Source organism: Chlorocebus sabaeus, chromosome 22 (assembly GCF_047675955.1).
Source record: "Chlorocebus sabaeus isolate Y175 chromosome 22, mChlSab1.0.hap1, whole genome shotgun sequence".
Lineage (NCBI taxonomy): Eukaryota > Metazoa > Chordata > Mammalia > Primates > Cercopithecidae > Chlorocebus > Chlorocebus sabaeus.
The window spans coordinates 94,862,796-94,888,284 of NC_132925.1; the positions used below are offsets into that span (position 1 = coordinate 94,862,796).

A 25,489-nucleotide genomic window follows, 5' to 3' on the forward strand; every position below is an offset into this window, starting at 1 on the left:
AGTGGGGAAGCGTGTCATTGCTCTGAATGACAGGTCAGCCAAGTGCTGCCCATCTCAGGAGTGAATAGGTCCTCATGAGGCAGGAGAAGTAGAGGCCTAGCAGGGGAAGGGCTGGGACCCAGGAAAGAGCCACGTGAAGAGCAGAGACGACAGGAGATCTGTAGGCCCACCTCTGGGTCTGTGCTTGAACTGATTTTCCTCCCAGGTGCCCCTCTCCTGCTTAGTATCCACCAGGATCCTCCTGGCCTTTCTAGGATCCCCTCTCTCAGTCCTGCCTCCCCTTAGCTCCTGATGCATTGGTGGCCATGCCTTTCACTAGGTGCTCAGCCTCGGCAGCCTCACTGCGTCTGCACCTGTCTACCCACCAGCTGTTTGAGGCCTGGGCTCCCATCGCTTCTTTGTACTTCCCACAGTGTTCGGCGTGGTGTAGACCTTCAGGAGAGAGTTGTTGGTTGATTTATCTCTGCAGTTTTCTTAGCTGGAATCTTAATCCACTGTAAGTCATTTTCTTAGTAAAAGACAGAACCACAGCTCCCTTGCATTTCCAGCACTTAAAGATTTTTCCATTTCTTCAGTGGTTCTTCCCTTCCCAGAATTCTTTTATAGGAAAGGTTCTGACACCCAGTCTTCATCGCTTCTACCCTGGGAACCCCTCATTTGGCCTGTTATAATCCATCAGTCCCACTCTGGGGCGAGTGCTCTATCTGAATTTGCCCACCTCACTCTGGGCCCATGCAGGATGTGGGGACAGTCTTAGTTTCTGTTCTTCTGATGTTGCACTGACTTCCCTGATTGTGGTATCTCATGGGTGCCCACTGAGGAGTGGAGTTTTCTGTGAAGTAGACTTGACACAGGGGCCAAGGCAGGAAGAGTGAGGGCCCCAGTCCAATGCCATAGCTGTGACTTGACCTTGTGTCAAGTGTGGTTCTTGTTTGGGAGCTCGGCCAAGCAGGCAGAGTTCCCAGGATGGCACATCCTTGGCTCCCTGCCGTCTCTAATTCTTTCACCCCTTTGCTGGAAGCTGCTGGATCTTTTACCTTTCACTTTGTGTTCATACTGTGTACCAGGCCAGGGCATCTGGTGCTGATCAAGGTAGACCCAAGCATGGAGTTGCTGATCTAGCACAGTAGCTCTCAGCCCTGGCTATAGAGTAGAAGACTCTGCTGGGGAGTGTAAAAAATGCAGATGTCTGGGCCATACCCCCTGGTCATTTATTTTTATAGTAGTGCTGCATTAGAGTCTAGGCATCTGTATTTTTTTTAAAGCTGCAGCATTGGTGCCAACACCAGACCCAGAAAACAGTACCATATACTGAGCACTTTATCTGTGGCAGTATCATCTGAGCCCTTTCTGCAAGTTGTCTGTGTCTAGTTTAACCTCAGTAATGCTGGGAATTAGATAAGATGAGTCCTGCCTCAATGATTAGGAAACTAAGGCATAGACAGGCCCACCTGTCAGTGGGCACACCACTCACAAATGTAGAGCTCAGATTTAAAGCAAAGCCAGGGGACTTCCAAGCCAGCTCTAACCCCTTGTGCTATGCTACTGGCTGATCTTCTCTCTTACTTCTTGGACCGATATTCCCAGCCACCTTCCTGGGTGTCCCTCAGGCACTTCAGACTCAGCATACCCTAACTGAACTGGTCAGCTCTTCTCAGAACTTCCTTCTGCCCTCTTAATGGCTTTAGCACGCCACCACTTACCAGCTGCTAAAAATGGAAACCTTACTGGGGCTCATCTCCTCCCTTTTCTTTACCCTCTCCACCACCCAATAACAAGTTGGTTCCCTACCATCATCTGTAGATTCAGATCTCAGAATTTCGTCTCTACTTCTCCCCCTCCATCCTCGTAATTCAGTTTTTCCTTACTGGACCATCAACAGTAACCTCCTACGTGGTGTCTGGAATTTTCATCTCTCCCTCTTCTTATCTGATCCACATAACACAGGCAACTGAGGTCTCTTCCAGAAGCACCATTGTTACCTGATGGCTCTAGGCTACCTATAAAGAAAAACCCCACCCCATCCTGGCATTCAGCGCACCACATGGGCTGGCCCTGGCCCATCGGTCCGGCCTCCCTGCTGACGCTGCATACGCATGGCTCGGCACACTGATATTCTCCCTGTCTCCCAGATATGCCATGCTCACCCTCGCCTCTTTGCCTTTACTCATGCCCTTCTCTGCTGGAATCCCTTTTCTCCCACAGGTCTACCTAACAAGCCTCTGTACATTCCTCGAGACAACCCTTGAACATCAGTACTTAAAACTCCTCTGATTCCCCTGGTTAATTAGCTGCTGTCTCCTCTGTGCTCCCTCAACACAAATATCTTCCACAGCACGTAACCCCTTTTACTAGAATCATTTGTCAGCCTCCAAAACACTATAAGCCTCGGAAGCAGAGACCTCGTTTGATTCCTGAGTCCATAACAGTGAGCGTGAGAGCACAGGGCTCAGTACCAAGCAGGCTCTTGGTGAAGGTCGGTTATTAGGACCCTACTTAGGCCTATGCACTTCCTGCTTTCCTTCTGTTTGGATGAGTGCACAGCCAGAGCAGAATCTTATGGCATTTTGGCTCTGCCATTGGCTCTAAAGAGCACTAAGTATTCACAAGCATACTCCACAGATGGAAGACTAAATCAGAGAGCAGCTCTGGCCAGACAGCAAGTCAAATACCTGAGGGCAGCGGCTCCCAGTTGCTTGTGAATTCACTAAGAACCAAATATAGATTACCAATTATTCATAACAATACCACTGGTAAAAGTAAAATAAAACTTAATCCCAGCAAACAACCCATTAAAATGTGAAGCTGGCCGGGCGCGGTGGCTCAAGCCTGTAATCCCAGCACTTTGGGAGGCCGAGACGGGCGGATCACGAGGTCAGGAGATCGAGACCATCCTGGCTAACACAGTGAAACCCCGTCTCTACTAAAAAAATACAAAAAACTAGCCGGGCGAGGTGGCGGGCGCCTGTAGTCCCAGCTACTCGGGAGGCTGGGGCAGGAGAATGGCGTGAACCCGGCAGGCGGAGCTTGCAGTGAGCTGAGATCCGGCCACTGCACTCCAGCCTGGGCGACAGAGCGAGACTTCGTCTCAAAAAAAAAAAAAAAAAAAAAAAAAAATGTGAAGCTGCAAATTTTGATCTTGGGAAACTGTTAGACATGATGCTCACCAATGAAACTTAGAAAGAGAGAAGCTGTTTTCAGGAAATTTAATATAGACCAAAAAATAGTTAGTGAGCCAAATCCTCACTGTTATATAGGAGAGAATGGATTCGATGAAAATAATTTCAGTAAAATGAAATATAAAGTAATCAGGAGCAATGTCACTGTTTAGTGTAGAAAATTAATCAAAGAATTGGCCGGGTGCGGTGGCTTGCGCCTGTAATCCCAGCACTTTGGCAGGCAGATCACAGGGTCAGGAGATTGAGACCATCCTAACCAACGTGGTGAAACCCCATCTCTACTAAAAATACAAAAAATTATCTGGGCGTGGTGGCTGGCGCCTGTAATCCCAGGTACTCGAGAGGCTGAGGCAGGAGAATCGCTTGAATCCGGGAGGCGGAGGTTGCAGTGAGCCGAGATCACACCACTGCACTCCAACCTGGGTGACAGAGCAAGACTCTGTCTCAAAAAAAAAAAAGAAAAAGAAAAAGAAAGGAAGAAATCAAAGAATCAATGTGGCTTAATGGCATTTCCTCAGAAAAATTTTTGGTCAATAAATATTCCTTAATGTTGGCATAATTCTGAACACAGAGTCCACATGTTGTTGGTATCAAAGTGTCCTGTCCGTGTGTGTGTGTGGTTGCTGCTTTCAAATAATTATCCCCACTATAGAATGTTAGAGCTAATAGAACCCCCAGCCCAACCCTGATACCTTTCATCTTTCCTACAGGGGGCAGTGCCCAAAGGAAATGCCACTAAAGAATTCATCGAGAGTTTACAGTTGAAGCCCGGGCAGGTGGTGTACAAGTGTCCCAAATGCTGCAGCATCAAGCCCGACCGAGCCCACCACTGCAGGTACACTCACTGGGGCTCACCTCCTCTCTTCTCCCACTGTCCTGCCTCCCTCCATCCCCACCAATGCGTGCCTCCTGGAGTAGCACACACTTCCCCAACAGAAGCCAAGTCAGCATCAGGATTCCAAATGTCCCCTGCTCTGGGCAGAGAGTGATCATTGTGAATCTCCTTCGTGGTCCCTGTGAGCCCTCTAGATTGAAAAGAGCATTTGGTTTGGGCTCAGGACACCTGTCCCGGGACTTGACATAGGACCTGGGCAGGGCCTTTGTTTTTATATACGTAAAATATACGTAAAATGGAGCGGATTCCTGCTTTTCCTACCTCACAGCTTTATTACAAGGGTACCATGAGAAAAAAGCTTTAGAAAATCATTCTGTGAATGTCTGGGACTTAAAATGAAGGGATTGTCCTTAAATAAAGGCTTTCTTTTAAAATTTCTGAAGGTTATGATAGTTGCAGAATTCAACCAAAAAAGAAAGCCATTTCCCCATCTTATATGTAGTCAGTTTTCTCTTTTTGTTTTCAGGTTTCTTTATTAAGTTTTTCTGATGAGAAGACATCTAGCCAGAAGTTGTACTTTATTGGCTGGGCACAGTGACTCACACCTGTAATCCCAGCACTTTGGGAGGCCAAGGCAAGAGGATCACTGGAGCCTAGGAGTTCAAGACCAGCCTGGGCAACAAAGCGAGACTCTGTCTCTACAAAAAAATTTAAAAATTAGGCCAGGCGCAGTGACTCACACCTGTATTCCCAGCACTTTAGGAGGCTGAGGCGGGCGGATCACCTGAGGTCAGGAGTTTGAGACCAGCCTGACCAACATGGAGAAACCCCGTCTCTACTAAAAATACAAAATTAGCTGGGGGTAGTGGTGCATGCCTATAATCCCAGCTACTCAGGAGGCTGAGGCAGGAGAATCGCTTGAACCTGGGAGGCGGAGGTTGCGGTGAACTGAGATCATGCCACTGCACTCCAGCCTGGGCAACAAGAGTGAAACTCCATTTCAAAAAAAAATTTTTTTTTTTTAAATTAGCTGGGTGTGGTGGCACACGCCTGCAGTCCCAGCTGCTCAGGAGGCTGAGGGCAGAAGATCCCTTCAGTCCAGGAGCCCAAGGCTGCAGTGAGCCAAGGTTGCACCACTGCACTCCAGCCTATGCGACAAAGTAAGACCCTGTCTCAAAAAATTTTTATTTGTTTATTTATTTTGAGACTAGATCTCACTCTGTCATGCAGGCTCATAGCTCACTGCAGCCTCAGACTCCTGGGCTCAAGCAGTCCTCCCGCCTCAGCCTCCAGAGCAGCTGGGACTACAGGCATGCACCACCACACCCAGCTAATTTTTTTTATTTCTTATAGAGACACAGTCTCACTTTGTTGCCTAGGCTGGTCTCAAACTCCTGGGCTCAAGTGATCCTCCCAACTCAGCCTCCCAAAGTGTTGGGATTACAGATGTGAGCCACCTCAACTGGCATACAAGGAAACTTTAAATGCTAAATTACAGAAATACAAAAATATCACTTGGTCCCCTTTTCAGAGGGTGTGTTTGGGTGGAGAGGGGTTATAGAGGAATGAATCTACTCCAGGTGTTGGACGTCATCCTTGCAGGCTGAGCCTGTGGAGATGTCTGGGTGTGTGAGAGATTTGAAGGGCAATTTCTGCCTGGCCTTGCTGCCTGTCTTTCAGACGAGAGTGGCCAGTCTCCAGCACTCAGATTCCAAAGTCAGCTCCCCAGTACCTGTGTGCTGTGCCTGCGGCACCTCGGCCTGCCCCGCCGCAGCGTCAGTCATCTATTTTCACCTTCCTAGTCACCCCTGGAAATCGGCATTGCTGCAGGGATGGCCTCCCCAGATAAAGAAATTAAGGTTCAAAGGGGTTAAGTGAGTGCTCCAAGGTCACACAGCAGTGAGCACTAGAGACAGGTTTGGGTCCCGGCAGTTCTGGCTGCAAGTCCAGACAGGGCTCTTTCCGTAGGAACTCCAGTCTGGGGATGACACATGTAACTTTATGTAGTTGTACATATGTTTTTCTGTCTGAGAGAGAGAGATCCGCAAACCTCCTCAACTGGTTGCCGCCTGCTTGAGGGCAAGGGCTGCGGAGCCTGGGCAGGGGCCTGTGGTGATTGCTAGCTCCTCCGGGGTTTCTGTCTGTGGGTCAGCTTGCTTCTGAGATCTAATTCAAGGCTTGCCTCCTGTGCCTGAGATAAAGGCTTCAGTTTGGTCTTTTCTTGCCACTCTTGGGCTCAGGAGCCAGCTGTTTTCTAACTATCACTCAGATTTTTTTTAAAAAAAGAAAAGCTCAGCTTGCTTATGTGGTTTCTCAGGATAGCCCAGTGTGGTGGAGCAGACTCCTTGGCCTTGAAGTTGGAGTGGTTGGTATTGGAAGTTCAGCTGTGTTGCTTGCTACACTGTGGACCTTTAGCCAGGTACTACATCTTTCTGAGCCTTAGCTTTCTCCTCTGTAAAAAGGGTTGTTTCTTTGTAGTTTGTTGTGGGGATTAAGTATGAGTAACTGTGTGAGTCACCTACCTCAACAAGTGTAAGCTATTGCTAATAGAAGAATGTGTATGGAGTTAGGGATGTGCTGGGTTTATAAAGGCTGGACCGGAACGGGGAGGTGTTAACTTTGTATTATAGAAAAGAACTTTTGGGTGACCACAGTGATTCTTTTCTCTTGTCTCCCTGAGCCCTCAGCTGCCACCACCGCCTGGCATTTTCCTCACCGCCTCCTCCTTGCCTCTCCCCAGGATGATCCAAGGGAGGTATTCTTGTGTGCTAGTAAACAAATCAGCTTGGGCAAAGCAAGAGCTGCTGATTCAGATGAACTAAAGTGAGGATGCCTGTAGAGTTGCCTGTTCCTGCCTCAGAAATGCGTGCTGACAACTGCTCCTTTGTGATGGTGTGTGGTGGCCCAGGCCATCTGGGACCCACAATTTTGGATAAGCAGAATCCCCAGCACCCCAAACAGACTGGGTTTGTTTACAGTCCTTGAGCCCAGAAGCTGCCTGCCTGGTTAGAGAAAGTTGATGTCGACCTTGTCCACTCAGGCGAAGGTGCAGCATGTGTGCACACATGTTTGCCCCCAGCATTTTAGAATTTAAGACCGTCTCCATTCCCTTGTCCCTGGTGGATACCACAGATACACCCAGACCTTGCGCCTGTAGGTATTCCCTTCCAGCCCTATGGTATGTGGGTGGATCTTTCCCTCCTAGGAGAAGCACTCTGAAACCCCATGCTCTTTCATCCTGGTGTCAAATCTTCTGTTCAGCGGGACCATGGAAGCATGTGGAAACTCTGTGGGAGGAGCCATGTATGCTAATGTGGGTGGCCATGGCATTTGGCTTATGCTTTCAAGCTTGTCCAACCCGTGGTCTGTGTGCCACTTGCAGCCCAGGCTGGCTTTGAATGTGGTCCAACACAAATTTGTAGACTTTCTTGAACATTAGGAGACGTATGCACAGACTTTTTTTTAGCTCATCAGCTATTGTTAGTGTTAGTGTATCTTATGTGTGGCCCAGGGAAGACAAAAGATTAGACACCCCTGCTAGGTTCTTCTGCATGAGGAGGGAGAGACCTCTGACTTTGTCAGCCCCCCGCCTCCACACCCCAGACACCCACCCTGAGGCTGAGACAGTCCTGGGCTGCTTGGAGCCCCTGACAGATTTTTGTTGTTTTATCTTTCTCATGGTTATGATTACTGAGAAAATTTATATAGCGCTAGTATTGTTTTTAAAGCATTTTGCATACATTTTTGGTGCTCACAATGACCCTGAGAGATCAGAGTAATTCTGCTGAGGCTGATTGGAGAACCTAAGTTTCTTTGACCAGAGCTCAAAGTGAGGACCTGCTTCCAGATCCCCTGTTCTTTCCACTCCACTGCACTGTCTTTCCCAAAATCGTTTCTGAGCTGGAGCCAGGATGTGGTGTAGGTGTCTTTTTTGCTTATAATTTTAGTCATAGCCAATGGGGGGTAGAATGAAAACCTGTGTGTGACGCCATGGCTCACTTAGTACCTTCTTGCTGTTTTCTTTTTATTTTCCCTACATGAGCATCCCAGTCTGATGTAATTGAACTCATTTCCCAGGCCTGCTCTTTCCTGTCTGTGGTGTCAGAGACTTCATTCAGCTGACCCTTGCTAAAGGGGGCCCTGGGCTTGGCTCTGAGCTTATAGAGGTGGATTAGACCTGACCCTGGGTCTAGGAGCCTCCCACCCAAGCAGGGCAGGCACACTTCTCCACCATGATACAGTTTGGTAAGTGCTGGTATAGGGAGAGACAGAATCCCCATGGGATGTGGCTATGTTTCCATGTTGAACCATCACCCAGGATGAGCAAGAGAGCCTCAGCCAGCTCCTTTGGGGTTGAGTGCCAAGTAAGAGCCCTCATACCTCCCTGGAGAGGAAACACATAAGCCCCAGAGAAACTGACTGCCTATGAGCCAGTGAGCTTGGTGGATTCTAGCAAGGTTTGGGGCCTGAAAAAATGGTAGGAAACCTGGAGGAAGGGGAGAAGGGAAGCATCTGCCTTCTTCTACAGTGATGACATAGAAACATAGGCGGAGCCTGGGAAACCTGGAAGGCCAGGGCGCAAATACCTCCAATTAGGGTATTTGGTCTGTTCTGTGATTGTTATTGCACACTTGGTCCCTGTGCCATGGGAGCTCACCAGTTTACAGTGTCTCATCCACAAGACTCTGGAATTCGTGCCAGAAAGGAATGCCAGGAGAGGACTGTGAACAAGAAGGACCCTTAGAGAGGATAGGGTAGATTTTGCCAAGTGGAAAGAATGAAGAAAGGGCCTCAGGCATTGAGGCATCCACAGCCAAAACGGGGAAGATGGCTGAGTGAGTGTGTGGAAGAGGCTCTCAGTCTGTGAACTATGAGCCTTCCTTGGCCTTATGTTTGGGCTGCCCTACTATGCCTAGGGAGGGAACACTGCTGAGCCCCCTGCCCATGTGCATGCAGTGGGGGCCGGGAAAAGAGCTGGCTCTGAGGTGATTGATTCCCTATGGGGAGTCAGGAGTTGTGGGGGGAGGCCCACATTTTTTCTTCTTCCTCATGACAGATGGTGCCTGAGGTGAAGCAGGGCAGGGTGTGGTATGCCCTTCACTGCCCTTCAGCATCTGCCTCTGGTCCCTGTCCGTGGCTGCTCCAGGCTCCAGCCCCAGCACCCTTCAGGCCTCTGTGAGCAGCTCAGCCTCTGAGCAGTGCCTCCAGCCACCGTGGGATGGGCCTCACCCCACCCAGTCTGCACACCACCTGGCCCAAGAAGGGTAGTGTGGGTTTGGCATTTCATATCTTTGAAAACAGGAAACTCAGGGACCGGCCTTTTAAACCAACACTTGTGGCCCTCGGCAGCCTGTACTCACTCTCCCTGTTCCCTGAGGTGTGTATCTTTCTAATTTGGAAGCCCAGTGAGACTCAGCCCATTGAGAAACCCAGCTTCCTGGTATTCACACCTTGTCTCCAGAGAGGCTGGGAGGAGAGGGAAGAATAGCTTTGCTGTAGGAGCTTGTTTAAACTCTTCGGCAGCTTTCAGAGGATGTACAGCCACTTGGCACCTCTCTGCCGCTGAGCCAACACTGTCTCAAGAGCACCCACTTGAAAACCCTTTTAAAAATAAGTGCAGATGAAAGAGAAACTGCTCAGGAGCCAGGAGCAGAGAGGTGGTTACCCTCAGGAGTTTGTTCCCCAGATGGGGAGGGGATTAAGAAACCCAGAGGTACTGGTGTCTCGAAGAACATGCCAGAAACAGGCTCTATGGAGGGAGCATGGCACCTGGTGCCTGAGGCCTACGATGCAGGGAGTACTCAGTCGGCACTGTTTACTTATCTGCACTTTTAAAATTGTGTACTGGGAACAGGCGTTACCAATTTAAAAAGATATATTATATATATACACTTACATATATATTCATGTGTATTTTTTAAATTGGTAACAGAGAGAGAGAAAAAAACAGAGTGGCTAATGGACTTGCTGGTACTTAGCTTGCTCTTTGTTACCCCCATGTCCCTTTTGTGTCTCCTTTTCTTATCTTGCCCTCCTGGTCCCCAGGGAAATTCTGGAACCAGGCCAGCATCTCTGAGATATGCCCATTCTCAACATGCCTGTGTTAGTGAGGCCCTTTGAAGTTGTGGAAAAGAGCAAGGGTGGAGACCAGTATGAATCCACACATCGTCTGAGCCAGGCACAATATCTGTCTCATGTATTCCTTATAATAAACTTATTTTGTACAGAAGGGAAACTGGAGGCTCCAAGTTAGCCAGTTTGACTAGGGTAGCTCAGCGGACTCAGGTCTGCATTGCCACCAAAGTTCACGCAAGGCTTTGAATGCACACATCTCCTCCTTGGGCTGCGAGTGAGCACCGTGGTGGAGGACTCCTCCAGAGTGGTCTTTGCTTCCAGGTTCTGGAATCCAGGGGACAGCACATCTCCAGCCCAGCAGAGCTTCTCCTGTGCTTTCCCTGTCCTGCCAGCTGGTCGGCAAGAGCTTAGCCAGCACTGTGGTGTGAGTGTGATCCAGCAATGCCCAATGCCCAGCCCTTCCTCCAGCGTCCAACTGCCATTGCCCACTCTGCACTTTTTCAAGAACCCAAAGTAAAGTTAGTTGTGGAAGCTAGTGAAGAGGAAAGCTGGTGTGAACTAAGGAACTTTTTTTATTTTTATTTATTTTTATTTCTAGTTGTCAAATATCCTTTATTGAAATGTCTTCCTTTGTGCTTCTAAGTAGCTGGGCACTCCACCGCACCACTGTTGATGTCATCTGTGATGTCATGAGGGTGGTGGCCATCAGCTTGGCAGCCCACAGACTAGGCAGTCCCCAGAATCCCTTTAATGGTTCCAGAGAGTTGTCTGGCTAAAGGTCGGTGCCGCATCTGTAGAGCAATGTTGACAATCTCATCAAAGGTGGTATTTCCAGCCGGGCATGGTGGCTCACGCCTATGAGCCCGCCCAGCACTTTGGGAGGCCGAGGCGGGTGGATCACTTGAGGTGAGGAATTAAAGACTAGTCTGGCCAACATGGTGAAATCCTGTCTCTACTGAAAATACGAAAATTAGCCTAGCTTGGTGGCCCATGCCTGTAGTCCCATCTACTTGGGAGGCTGAGGCAGGAGCATCGCTTGAACCTGGGAGTTGGAGCTTGCAGTGAGCCGAGATCACACCATTGCACTCCAGCCTGGGCAACAGAGCGAGACTCTGTCTCCAAAAAAGAAAAGTGGTATTTCCGCTGTGTTTAACGTTTTTCTGTTTCTCTCTGTCTCGCGGCGGTTCCTTGAGGGCTTTGATGATCAGGGCAGAGGCAGAAGGTACCATGTCAATCTGGGCCTTTCTGTTCTGAATGATCAGTTTCACTGTAAGCCTCTGACCCTTCCAGTCACTAGTTGCTTTGGCAACGTCATCACCAACCTTTTTTGGGGACAGACTTGGTCGGGGGGGGGGGTGCGATCTTGGGGGCCCACATAGGATGGCACTGACTTCACTCCTGGTGTACCTCAGCTATACAACTTTGATCTCATTGAGGTCGAACTTCAGCGGCATGGTAGAGGCAGCTGGTGTTGGATGAACCCAGATTTGGGTGAACCCAGATTTGGGACAACCGAAGACTGTTGCACCTTAGCCGCCTCCGAGCTGAAACCAAGAGCTTTAAAAAAGAAAAAAAAAAAATTATTATTAGACACAGGGTCTCACTGTGTTGCCTAGGCTGGTCTCAAACTCCTGGGCTCAAGCAATCCTCCCACCTTGGCCTCCCTAAGTGCTGGGATTATAGTCATGAGCCACCATGCCCAGCAGAACTAAGGAACTTTTTTTTTTTTTTGGAGACAGGGTCTTGCTCTGTCACCCAGGCTGGGGTGCAGTGGCACAATCACAGCTTACTGCAACCTTCTCTCCCCACCCCGGGCTCAAGCGATTCTCCCACCTCAGCCACCAGAGTAGCTGGGACCACAGGTGCACACTACCACACTCGGCTAATTTTTTGTATTTTTGTTAGAGACTGGGTCTCGCCGTGTTGCCCAGGCTGTCTTGAACTCCTGAGCTCAAGTAATCTGCCTGCCTCGGCCTCCCAGAGTGCTAGGATTACAGGCGTGAGCCACCACACCTGGCCTTGAACTAAGGACCTTTTAGAAAGGAAATATAATTGTATTATTTCAAAGCTTTGTTTATAGCATTTCAACCTGTTTTGAATAAATAGTGTCCCCAAGATAATAAAAAGGAGACTAGAATTCATTAAAATAATGAATTGAAAAAAAATTGTCAATGAGCACATCTTTTGGCTGGTGACCTAAAGAAAGAAACAGGCAAAATTAATCGAGAGAGTTTATTTGGGCCAACATTGAGGACTGCAGCCTGAAACATGCTTCCAAGTTGCCTTTGTTCAAGCAGGTTTTTGGGAGGTTTTTTAGTTTTTATTTTAGGTTCGGGGGTACATGTGAATGTTTGTTACGTAGATAAACTCATGTGATGGGGGTTTGTTGTACATATTATTTCATCACCCAGGTATTAAGCCCGGTACCCAATAGTTATCTTTTCTGGCCCTCTCTCCCCTACCCTCCACCTTCAGGTAGACCCTAGTGTCTATTGTTCCCTTCTTTGTGGCCACATAGTATTCCATGGTGTATATGTACCCCATCTCTAGCCACTCTGTCATCAGTTAGGTTGATGGGCATTTAGGTTGATTCCGTGTCTTTGCTATTGTGAATAGGCTGCAGTGAACGTTTGCATGCATGTGTCTTTATGGAAGAAGGATTTCTATTCCGCTGGGTATGTATCTAGTAATGGGATTGCTGGGTTGAATGGTAGTTCTGCTTTTAGCTCTTTGAGGAATTGCCACACTGATTTCCACAGTGGTTGAACGAGTTTACACTCCCACGAACAGTGTGTCAGTGTTCCCTTGGATCCGCACCCTCCCCAGCATCTGTTGTTTTTTGACTTTTTAATAGTAGCCATTCTGACTGGTGTGAGATGGTATCTCATTGTGATTTTGATTTGCAGTTCTCTGATGATCAGTGATACTGAGCTTTTTCTTCATATGCTTGTTGGCCACATGTATGTCTTCTTTTGAAAAGTGTCTGTTCATGTCCTTTGCCTGTGTTTTAGTGGGATTGGTTTTCTCTTGTAAATTAGTTTAATTTCCTTATGGTTGCTAGATAATTAGACCTTTGTCAGATACATAGTTTGCAAATATTTCCTCCCATTCTGTAGGTTGTCTGTTTACTCTGTTGATAGTTTCTGTTGCTGTGCAGAAGCTTCTTAGCTTAATTAGATCCCATTTGTTAATTTTTGCTTTTGTTGTGATTGCTTTTGGTGTCTTTGTCATGAAATCTTAGCCCATTCCTATGTCTAGGATGGTATTGCCTATACTGTCTTCTGGGGTTTTTATAGTTTTGGATTTTACATTTAGGTCTTTGGTCCATTTTGGGTTGATTTTTGTGTATGGTGTAAGGAAGGGGTCCAGCTTCAACCTTCTGCATATGGCTAGCCAGTTATCCCCAGTACCATTTATTGAATAGGGCGTCTTTTCCCCATTTACAAGCAGGTTTTTAAAGGCAAAAAGGGCTGATACAAAGCTGTTTGACAGGAACTGTCATTGGCTTACAGAAATAACATTGATTAGTGATTGGCTATACATTGTTGAACTATAGAGTGTGTGTCATTCCATGGCTACTTGGCATCAGTCTAGAGCCCACATAGCTAGTAGCTTCAAGAGGTCATTATTTACTGGGCACAATGGCTCATGCCTGTCATCCCAGCACTTTGGGAGGCCAAGGCAGGTGGATTGCTTGAGCTCAGGAGTTTGAGACCCACCTGGGCAACCCCATCTCTATCAAGAATACAAAAAAATTAGCTGGGTGTGGTGGCGTGCGCTATGGTCCCAGCTATTTGGGAGGCTGAGGTGGAAGGATTGCTGGAACTTGGGAAGTTGCAGTGAGTCGTGATCGCACCACTGCACTCTAGTCCGGGTAATAGAGGGAGATCCTATCTAACAAAAAAAAAACAGGTAATTATTTATCTCAAAAGTGGGGTGTGAGATGTGACTGCTGTCACAGGCTGTCATATTTCAGTGCTTCTCTAGGCCTAGTAATTAAACAGGCTCACATTCCTCAGATAAAAAGTTTTTTTTTCTTTCTCATGGCAAATGAGTCTTTCTAAACTTGAGCTTTGGGAAGCAGTTGCTTTCAAGCCCCCAGTAGTCCTGGACACTTGTTTCATATTATTACTTTGTATTGTCCAAAGGCGGAGTGAGTTTATGCTTGCTATCAAATAAGCTTGAAATAGCCTCAGCCCAGGAATTATCCCAATAATGTTAGAAATGTGCAAATTAATGAAATGATCTGGTCGACAGTTAAGCTCAAATGACTTTTTTTGGAGGGTGGGGAGAGACAGAATTTTGCTCTTGTTATCCAGGATAGGGTGCAGTGCAATGGCACGATCTTAGCTCACTGCAACCTCTGCCTTCTGGGTTCAAGTGATTTTCCTGCCTCAACCTCCCGAGTAGCTGGGATAACAGGCATGCACCACCACGCCCGGCTAATTTTTGTATTTTTAGTAGAAATAGGGTTTCACCATGTTGGTCAGGCTGGTCTTAAACTTCTGACCTTAGATGATCTGCCCGCCTCAGCTTCCCAAAGTGCTGGGATTACAGGCAGGAGCCACCGTGCCTGGACTCAAATGACTTTTCTGCTTTTTTTTTTTTTGACTCAATGGATGTCATCTTAGAGCCAAAAAGTTATTGGAGCTGGGCTTCCTGCTGTCCTTGATCTTGCTCTGAAATAGCCCTCTCTTCTGTCCTTTGTCCTTCCTTGGTGGAGGTACCTGGCCCTCCCTGGTAGCACCTCATAGTGCTTCTAGAACTTCCACCCAGCCCTTGGTGGTTTGGTCTTTTGGGGAAATAAGTAGCAGCCATTCTCCAAATCTTAGCCCACTTGGTCAAGTTTTTGAAACTACTTCATTCTTTTTCCCTCAGGAAACCAAATTGTAAGCCCCATTACCTCAGGAGAGCAGCCTCTTTCTTGGCCATGTCAGTTCCGTCCTATTTATGTGCTAAGCAAGCTAAGAGGCTTTGGAGAATGCCTCTGTGCCCCTGTCTGGAATGACTGCCACCCCTGGGGTCCTGACCCTGCCTCCCAATCCCCATGTGACACACACCCAGGAAAACCCCTGGCAGTACCCAAGGAAGCCATTTCAGAGGAGTGGAGCAGGTGCCATGGGTTCTGTGTTCCCTGGGACCCTCCCAACACCATGGGGACACCCTAAAGGTCTGACCTGTGGGCTGTTTCAGCGTTTGTAAGCGGTGCATTCGGAAGATGGATCACCACTGTCCGTGGGTCAACAACTGTGTCGGCGAGAACAACCAGAAGTACTTCGTCCTGTTTACAGTAAGTCAGCTTCCAAATTCTGCCCCGCCCCCCAAGAAGCAATGGAGCACTTTGTTCCTTTGAAAATTCTCAGCATTCACGATGTTCTTTGCTGCTGTTCAGAATACTGCCTGGCCCTGTAGATCTCCACCTTCCTGCCAAAGATCTCTCTGGCTCAACAAGTGCCTGTTCCTAAGCCCTTCCCTTGAGCGTTTAGAAAATTGATTCAAGTTGATTAGCTATGAGCAAGGGCTGTATTCTGGGCTCCCATGCCAAGTGTTGGACCTAAATAGCTCAAGAAGGCAGTTTGGGTGATGACCTCAAATCCTGAGCTGCAGGTAGGCGGAGTCTACTTAGTGCAAGGACTAGAAGGGCCCTCAGCAGTCAGTACCCTGACTTTTCAAGGGAGGAGATACAGCAGACTTGAACCCCCGTCCCAGGCAGCTCAGACTGCCTGGAGCCCAGGTCATGCCTGGGAGACGGGCTTGTTTCTGTTCTGGTTCCACATAATCCCGGAGATGGCTGCTCACTTGACCCAGGGCTGGGGGTAGGGGGATCTGTAGGGAATCACTAGCTGGCCCTCTGGACCCTCCTGGTCAGGCCTCGGCCTAGCTAAGTGTTCCTGAGTGGCAAGTTCTGAGTGCCCCTGTCCCGGGAGCCCATGAGGTCAGAGGATTCTTACAACAATGGTATCTGCACTGGTTTCCTGTTTCAGATGTACATAGCCCTCATTTCCTTGCACGCCCTCATCATGGTGGGATTCCACTTCCTGCATTGCTTTGAAGAAGATTGGACAAGTGAGTATGTGCCGAGACCTTCCTCCCTGCTCCAGGGTGGGTGTGTGACCTGAGCGGGGGCAGGGAGGCTCTTTATTTCCTTCATGGTACCGGGGACCAACCTCATTTTATTAAATCTCCTGAAAGCCTATGGACTGAACAGGGAAGAAATGGCAGAGGCTGGAATCTCTCTTCATGAAAAAATGCAGCCCCTTAACGTCAGTTCGACAGGTAAAGTCGTGAGTTGGACAGACAGACCCTCTGGACTGGGCGTGCCCAGGGAAAATGCAGGCCCCAAGCAAGCACAGAGGCCGGTTCCAGTGCGTGGGAGCCGTGCTGGGAGAGAAGTTTTGTTTTCTGTCTTTCCATGAGGCACTTAAATCAAAGGTCATTTTATTCCAGTCTTGCAGAGATTCATTTTTTACTTTCTGGCAAGGACATGGAGTTTCTTTATTAATTTGGTTTTTGTGATGGTTGTTTTTTAACTGCTTACACAGATAATGATGAATTTACATTAAGATTGTAGATAATTCTTCCTGCTTTAGAGGCATCCCACTGAAATGTGCAAATACTGAGGAAGAAACTCCAGCCAGAAGATTGCACAGATCCTGAAGGAAAACAATAGATGCTGGAGGAAAAGAAATGAGAGGCCACCTGCTGGGCTGGCTCTTTTGCACTCACAATCTGTGAGACAAACGTCTTGAGCAAGGAACATTGTATTTCCTCTGCTTTTCCCTCTATGGACCTCCTTTTTTTGTTTCACTGTCTTTAGAACTTTTGCTCTTCCTATTCATGCTGACTTCTTCCCACAATTCTGGCATAAGTCAGATGGCAGAGGTCAAGCTAGCAGACAATAGAGAGAGGAGAGGAGGGTAGGGGTGAGTGTGTATGTGCAGAACTTACCATTCTGCCTATCTAGGTGAGTCGCCAGCAAGTTCCTGATCACTTGGTGAGCATTCTGAAGTACATGCCTTCTGCTAGGCCTGGGGAACCAGATCTACTCCAGATGTGGCCTTGGTGACTTGACAGGGGAGTCCAATTAGGATATTTTATCATCCCAAACACCTCCCACCTCTCATCAAGTTAACAGACGTGGGCAGGTGATGGGGTAGCACAGACTATCAGTGAGGCAAAATGTCCCTGTCATGGAATGGTGCTGGAAGGGACCATTTTATTAATGCCTACTGGGAGCCAGGAATGGCCCAAAGGGCTTTTTGAGCAGTGTATTGTTTTGCCTTTATAACCAGCCTGCAAGGTAGGAGAGATGCTTCCCACTTTGCAGATGACAAAAGCTACGGCTCACAGAGGATGAACAAGTTCCCAAGATCACTCAGCTAAGAAGAGGGCCTGTAGTTCAAGCCTAGGTCTGGAGCAAGGTTTTTAGCCCTGTCGGTTGACTCCAATGGTCAGGGTCCTCCCAGCCATGCTCTTGATTAACTGTGGTCAGGATTCCTGATGGAGTGGGCTTCAGGCACCCAGCTTCTATGGCGGCTAGGCTGGGAAGGCACAGGTCAGTCCCCAAAGTTGAGGCCTGAGAGTTGACTGTATATGACCGTTACTGCCCTCACTACTCAGCCCTGGTGAAGCTGTTGGGCCGTAGGAGCTGGTGTGAGTCGGGGGCAGAGGGCTGTCCCCCGGGATTAGGGCATTTTGAGTTAATATTTAAAGAAGGGTAGGGAGGTGGTTCCACACTCCCTGATCTGATTCCTACCTCCCCAAACTCCATTGGTAATTCCTGAGGCCCAGCCCACGGAGGAATGATGCTTGCTGCTTTGCAAGGAGGGAGAACAGGCCATGGCCCTGGGCTCTGCCACCAGCTCCAGGGCAGCAGAGGCAGATAAGAAGGAGGTGCTTTGTCCAGCAGGCACCCCCATGTGCTCCTGCCAGGCCAAGGCCAAACTGTACAGATGTTCTTTCATGAATTCTTAAGCATCCCCCTGTACAGAAAGGAAAACAAAATCTCAGAAAGCCCAAACCTCTTGCCCAGATCCTTTTGTTGTCAGGCACTGTCCCAAGGCTGGTTGTACGGCAGTGAGCAAAACAAAGTCCCTCTCCTCCTGGAGTTTGAAGTGTAGTGGGAGAGGCAGCTATCAAACAAGTACAGAAAGAAACAGGTAATTCCACAATGCAAAGGACAGAAAAGACACAGGGGCTGGAACAGAATATTAGTATGAGCCTTGTAGTTAGAGTTCATGATCAGGAATTGGTGCCAGGATTTGTACCTCATGGTGTCTGCCAGATGTCAGAGCCTCTCATTCTCCCCAACACCCTTCCCAGCCCAAGCCATCATACTTGTAGCCACCCACGGCCAGCCCATCAGGCTGGTGGCCACCCCAACCAAGCCCTGCCCCACAAGGAGCCAAGAAGAGAAATCATTCGGAGGCATCCATAAGTTCCCAGGGAAACCTGAGGAGATACGCATTGTAGATGAGATGCTTCTTACCTGTCACCCACATGGTGTTTGGTATCTTTCCAAGCTCATTCCCACATTTGACCTCCCTTGCCCCTCCTGACATTCCCGTGGGGGAGCCAGCAGGACGGCTTGGATGGAGTGCTTACTCCCTTAATTCCCAGAATCAGTGAAGCCCGACTCTGCCCTCCAGGATCTGATCTTTCCAGCCAGGGAAACAGACACAAGTATGGAAGCAACGATAAACGAACCACAGCCCAGGCTCAGCCAGCATGGGCAACTGCACTGAGGCGCAGAAGTCCTTAGGTGAAGAGTGCCAACCAAGGGGCCTAGCCTGTCTGCCAGCACCATCTCCCAGGCCACCTTGCTTCAGGGCCCTCCCCTCCCTGCTCACCCCCACTATCTCCATAGCACCTTCGCGTTTCTCTTCCATGCGCTGGGTTTCTGACTTAGACTTTGTTCAGACAAAAGACTGCTGCTTAAAAGCAAACCATACCTCTAGTCAAATCTCACTGCTTCACAGTGGAGTGGGTGGAGGCCTGAAGATGGCAGGACTGGCCTCAGGTCCCTGGGGCTGGAGGCCAGGACAGTGAAAGCACCTACTCTGGGCCCATGCCTCTTTGGTCAACTCCCTGGCCTTTGACACTGATGGCCTCAGTGCTACAGATGTCCCTGGGAGCAGGGGCAGTGCATTACCTCACACTGTAGTCAAGGCTGAGCCCCGGCAGTTCAACTGCCCCTGCCAAGCTTAAAATCCCAAAGCCACCAAGTGATCCTCCACAGCTGCCCGTGAGCTAATGGGGTATAGAGGGGCAGCATGTCATACAGGAAAGCCCAGAAAACCTATGGCCGTAGCAGGACTGGACAGGCATCTCCACCTGGGTACCTGCATTGTGCTCTCTGAGAGGAGGGTCCCCTGTGGTGTCGTCAGGCCTTCCTGCCTCACTTTAGAGGCCTTCCTGGGCCCTTCCAGGTGTCAGGCACTGTGCTTGGCACTGGAGGCAGTGAACAAGGAATGATTTGTATTAGGGAAGGGAAGCCCCAACTGGGGCCTGGCCTGTTGAGTCGGCCAGGATGATTCTTACCATAGCCTGGAGGCCAGGGACCTGTGGCACCCAGGAGGAATGAAGGCCTGCAGGCGGGAGGGAGAGTGGGAGCCCAGTGGGACGGTGAACCTGGGCAGCGGGCAGTGGGTGGCAGCACCAAGCCCCATGTACGTCTTCTCTTTCAGAGTGCAGCTCCTTCTCTCCACCCACCACGGTGATTCTCCTCATCCTGCTGTGCTTTGAGGGCCTACTCTTCCTCATTTTCACATCAGTGATGTTTGGGACCCAGGTGCACTCCATCTGCACAGATGAGACGGTAAGCAGGCACTCTGCCCGCCATTTCCGCACCTGGGGATGGGGAGGACCCAGGGTCAGTGTTGCTGGGAGAGCTGCTCACAGTCAGACCGGAGCCCAGTGGTCAGGCAGCTGGTGTGCAGGGCACAGTTCCTTTGTTTGCAGTTACATTTGGGTCGTCTTCATCCACACACAAGTCCTCCAGCCTTGAGGCAGCCACAGCAGATCACACCAGGAGTGCGGCCCAGCAGCCGTGGCTGAAAGGCTGCCTTTACCACATTTCCTTCCATCCCCCCATGACAGGTCTTCCTTTATGCTGTACTGCATTAGACACTCCACTAGGCACTGAGGGCACCCTTCCCATCTGGGGGCCACAGGCTTGAAATAGAGTGGTTGACAGGGTGCCCTAACCCAGCTGGGACAGGCAGGTCAGCTTGCCAGCCGTGCCTGGGTCCTGAGGGCAGAGTCAGGAGACAGGTCTGCTTGAGCCCCCAGGGCAGCAGGCTTTTACCTGGCCTCTGGGTCATCTCTGTCCGGCCCAGCCCTGGTCCTCGTCCACTGCCTTCTCCTCACCCCCACCACCACCTCCCATCTGCCCACAGCACCTTCGCTGGAAGCTTTGAGGCTGCTGGCTGTGCCAGACTGGGGCCTATTCCCTTGGTGCCCCTGTTGCTATCTCCTGACCTTCCTGAAGTGTCTGAAAACCTCAAGGTGGTCAATCCCTGGCTGTGATATGGGCATTTCTCTGGGGATTTACATAGGAAGAAGGGGCGGCACTTAGCTCTGGGTGTGAGGAACAAGCAGAGCCATGAGGTTGAGAACCATCCCTGTATGACTCCTGATGTCCTGAGGCCCTCTCAGGGTCAGCTCTCACCAGTGGTCTAGGGCTCTGGGTGAAGGTTTGGGCCTATGGGTAGTCAGCGTTGGGAGTGGGCTCATAGGACATCCTCCCACTGCTGCTGGGCGCCTTCCCCTGTGGACTTAGAGGAGCGTGTGCAGAGCAAAGAAGGGACAGTGCTGCCCACTGCCAGAGCACCATTGTGCGTGTCTTTCGGCAACTTTTAGAAGGTTGCGGGGCTTTTGGCAACATTTTTTCTTTTATAAAAAATGATGTCATTGCAAAAGAGTTTCTGTAAAACTAGTAGCCAATGGTTTAGATCCAGCCCTGTATCCAAGCAGTAACCATGACCAACTTTTCTGCATAAGATCTACAGGGAATCCGATGGGGATTCTTTCAGGACCCCCCTGCCATTGGGATACTGCCAGGTCACGGTCTGGGGGAACCAGAAGGCAAGCTCTCATGGCCCCAGTCCTAGCCGTTCTTCCCTGAGAAGACTATTCCTAAAGAGAATTATGTTGGAAGGAAAGGAGAAAGCTGGAGGGCCCTGCCCCACCTGGGAAAGGGTGTCTTCCCTTTGCCCTGTGTCCTTCCCAGGTCCCTAGGTTGTGAAGACAGACCCAAATTCGGCTGTCCTCCCAGCACCCCTTCACTAGAGACCACAGCAGACAGACCCCTGGCCAGGCTTCTGCCAGGCTGCTTCTCTCCTGTCTGTCTGGGCAGGGGCCCTGTTCTCAAGCCCTGCCCTTTGACCAGCTCCATCTGAAGAAGGGAGACGGGGAGGAAGCAGCTCTTCCTCCAGCCCCAGTTTTTTCCTGAGACTTAGCAGGGGAAGTGGCACCGGCTCCATGACAGCTGCTGCATAGGTCTCCACCATGCTTCTCCCCAAAGGAGCCACTAGGAGGACCTTTGCCATGCCAGGCTGGCTGGCCTGGCCATGCCACCCTCTAACCTGTACTAATCGCTCCTCCTTCCTCCTCTATGGTGACTTCTCCCCTCATTCATGGTCTGTCACTCCTATTCAACCTTCTCAGTTTGTGTCTCACCAGCCCCACTAAGCAGGGTGCTGCTTAATCCCCCAGGCTGGTGAGACGCACAGCGCCAGAGCAGTCATTTGATTTGTTACTTTTTTTTTGTCTGCAAAGTGGTCATGGTAGCGTCAGACTTCCTAGAAACCTCTCCCAAATTAACGGCCATCATCGGTTATGATGATTGCGAGCTCCGCAACAGCTCTGAGGCCTCTAGTGACAAAGCCTTCATAGCACTCCATCCACAGCCCAGCACAGTTTCTGAAGAGTGCCTCTGCAGAGCTCGGCGAGGGGCCAGAGCTGGAGAGACGCGACACACCCTGGCCTGGCACACTTAGACGCAGTGGCGTCTGCGCTGCTGATGATGCTGCTTTTTCCCTCCCTTCTTGGAGGGACTTGTGAATGAGTGCCCACCAAGAAAAGGAGAAATTTTTTTAGTGACACGTTTTATGAGAAAGATGTATTATATAGATAGCTTTGTTGCTTTAAAAAGGAAATATTTACTCCATTCACCTCTCACTGTGGACATCCCTCCCCAAAAACCACAGCAATGCAGTGCTTGACTGAAAGTATGATTGTTCTTGTTTTCAGGGAATAGAACAATTGAAAAAGGAAGAGAGAAGATGGGCTAAAAAAACAAAATGGATGAACATGAAAGCCGTTTTTGGCCACCCCTTCTCTCTAGGCTGGGCCAGCCCTTTTGCCACGCCAGACCAAGGGAAGGCAGACCCGTACCAGTATGTGGTCTGAAGGACCCCGACCAGCATGGCCACTCAGACACAAGCCCACACCACAGCACTACCGTCCCATCTGTTCTCATGAATGTTTAAATCGAAAAAGCAAAACAACTACTCTTAAAACTTTTTTTATGTCTCAAGTAAAATGGCTGAGCATTGCAGAGAAAAAAAAAAGTCCCCACATTTTATTTTTTAAAAACCATCCTTTCGATTTCTTTTGGTGACCGAAGCTGCTCTCTTTTCCTTTTAAAATCACTTCTCTGGCCTCTGGTTTCTCTCTGCTGTCTGTCTGGCATGACTAATATAGAGGGTGCTGTCTCGGGCTGTGCCCATTCTACTAACTGAGTGGATGTGACGCTGTGCATGGATGGAATAGTTCGGACACCTGGCAGGGGATGCATGGGCAAGCCAGGAGGGCCCTGACCTCCCACTGCCCAGGAGGCAGTGACGGGCTCCCTGATGGGACTTAAAACCTCACCGAAGACGGATGCTTTACCCCTTGAGGCCTGAGAAGGGCAGAATCAGGGCTGGAGCCTTCGGAAGGGACCTTGGCACAGCGACCTCATCCCCCAGCTGGACACAGTTTGCCTCCTAACTCGCAAAGCAATGACCTGCCTTGTACTTTATGGGCTTGGGGTGTGTAGAATGATTTTGCGGCGGAGTGGGGAGAGAGATGAAAGAGGTCTTATTTGTATTCTAAATCAGCAATTATATTCCCTGTGATTATTTGGAAGAGTGTGAAGGAAAGACATTTTTCCAGTTCAAAATGCCTTATACAATCAAGAGGGAAAAAAATTACACAATTTCAGGCGAGCTACCTTTTCCTTTGTTACATCTGCTTCCTCTCTCACCACCCCCTCTCCCTCTCTTCCCCAGCAAGATGTCAGTTAAGCAGTGTGGATTCTGATTGCAATAGGCACCAGTGCCCGACACGTACAGCCCTGCCATCATCCCCTTCTCATTTTATAAACTTCAAAGTGGATTCACTTTCTGATATTTAACCCCCATAAATGTGCACGTACCTGTGTCTTATCTGTATTTTAACCTGGGAGACTGTTGTCCTGGCGTGGAGATGACCATGATGCTGGGGTTACCTCACAGTCCCCACCTTTTCAAAGTTGACATATGGCCATACCATTGGCTGGAATCCACAGACACACCTAAGCCTGTGGCACTGGGACAGAATAGATTTTCCATTTGAGAGGCACTTCCTGTGTCAGTCTTGTTTGAAGGAGGTGGTGGTGGTGGGGAGAGGTGAAGGAGGTAGGGAGTGCCCTCCAAGTACAAAAATGACAAATATGATTATTTACCATCTGGGAATTCTCACACATTGATTTGTTTTTTAAGCAATTGCCAGAAACCCCCTTTTTTAGCTTTTGCTTGGGGTGGGGGTAGAAGATAAGGTTTATTCAATCCTGTCCTGGGTAGGGCGAAAGTGAATCTAGCCATGTGATTTTTCAGAAAAGTAAGTGGAACATGCTGCCTCTTTTCAATTCTGTCAGTGCTTCCACATGGAAACAAAATGCAATAAAATTTTTCCAAAACCTGTTCTGATTTAGCTATCTCTCTTGAGGTGTTACCGTTAGCGGGAGGCTGACTGTCCACAATCTACTTGAGTTTTCTCCGGTTGGGTGTTTCATTGCTCCATCTCATGAATGAGGATACTTTATTTTTTGGGTTTTAAAATACATTTATGGTCCCTCTCTTGAATCAGCTTGCCCCACGAGGCCTCTTTCCTTGGCTTTCTGCAGCCTGAATCAATTCCTGTGTGTTGATGGGCTTTCCTAAGAGCTTTCCTGAGTCAGTCAACTTTGACTCGCCTCTACGGTGCTGTTCATGCGATACGGGCAAGGCTGAGATGCTAAGATTTTTAAAAAAGAATGCTGTTTTAGATCAAGTTGATAGCATTTGTTCTCCATATGCTTTAAAAAAATTTTTTCTTAATATGCAGTTCACTTAGGTATATGAAAGAAGTGTGATTGTATTAAATGACTAGAGCGGGGCTGCAGCTCTGGGCCTCCCCTAGGGGAGAGAGATTGGTAATACTCCATCTTCTAGGGCATTTTTTAAAGTAAGACAGGTTAGTTCTTTTCCCCCTGGCATTTCTAAGGAATGCAGCAGACAGTGCTGAAGATGCATGGACTTTTTTTTAGTCCTAAAAATAGAAACTCATCCTTTGAAGTTGTGCATACTATGTTTATCTTTCCAACAGAGTGGGGTTCCTTCAGATATCCTATAGGATTCTGCCTCTGGGTTTGTATAGGCCTTGGCTAGAAACAGTCAATGTTTCTAAGCTCTCAGACCAGTTGCACTCAGAAGATAGGAATACCCCAAGGTTCCTGGCATTTTTATTTCATTTTTATTCAGACTGATAACAGTTTGCCGAGAGCACAACGACTGAAGAATGTGGCCATCATTTGCAGGATAGTGATTGGTTCCCCTCCTGGCTTCCACATAGGAAGAAAAAGCATCCCTGAGCTCTCCTCAGCATTTCCAGATACAATGAAAGAGGATGTCTTTCTACACAAAGTCGCTCCAACTTTTGGCTTGGACACAGGAGTTCTAATAGTACTGTTTGGTGCACTCGTGGGAAAATGAACCAGTAGTAGCCACTGTCTTTCAGAGCCTGGGCTCTGGGGAGTGGAAGTGAAAAATAAAGATGTGGCTCTTTGGGTTAGGTGATCCCCAGCTTGCTTGCCTTCTGTCAACTCTGTCAGGTTTGTGTTCATAGCAACCAGACTGAATATGCAAAAGGCTTAGATCCAAGCAAATCTGTAATCTATGCATATTTGCATGGGCTTGGTAATACTTCCTCTTTTTTGTTAGAGACAAGGTCTTGCTCTGTCACCCAGGCTGGAGTGCAGTGGCACAATTAGAGCTCACTGCAGCCTTGAACTCCTGGGCTCAAGTGATTCTTGTGCCTTGGCCTCCTGAGTATCCAGGGCTACAGGCAGGTACTACCATGCCTGGCTAATTTTGTTGTTTTTTAATAGAGTCAGGGT

At 48.9% G+C, this 25,489-nt stretch overlaps 1 protein-coding gene across 6 annotated transcripts in view; it reads left to right on the top strand.

Annotated features, from left to right (window-relative positions):
* The window catches only part of ZDHHC3 (zDHHC palmitoyltransferase 3), a 60,375-nt gene that overhangs the window by 26,434 nt on the left and 8,452 nt on the right, over window positions 1-25,489 (top strand). For 3 of the 6 annotated variants that reach the window (XR_012090650.1, XM_007983912.3, XM_007983909.3), the window contains 5 exons: window positions 3,890-4,014; window positions 15,283-15,379; window positions 16,074-16,155; window positions 16,282-16,365; window positions 19,776-19,906. Coding sequence is in view for 5 of the 6 variants with exons in the window: in XM_007983912.3 (XP_007982103.1) it covers window positions 3,890-4,014; window positions 15,283-15,379; window positions 16,074-16,155; window positions 16,282-16,365; window positions 19,776-19,906 (519 nt within the window). In the remaining variant the exon portion in view is untranslated. Of the gene's footprint in view, window positions 1-3,889; window positions 4,015-15,282; window positions 15,380-16,073; window positions 16,156-16,281; window positions 16,366-19,775; window positions 19,907-22,341; window positions 24,036-25,489 lie in introns of those variants that run through there. The other 3 variants (XM_007983916.3, XM_007983917.3, XM_038004069.2) reach the window with 3 other exon arrangements.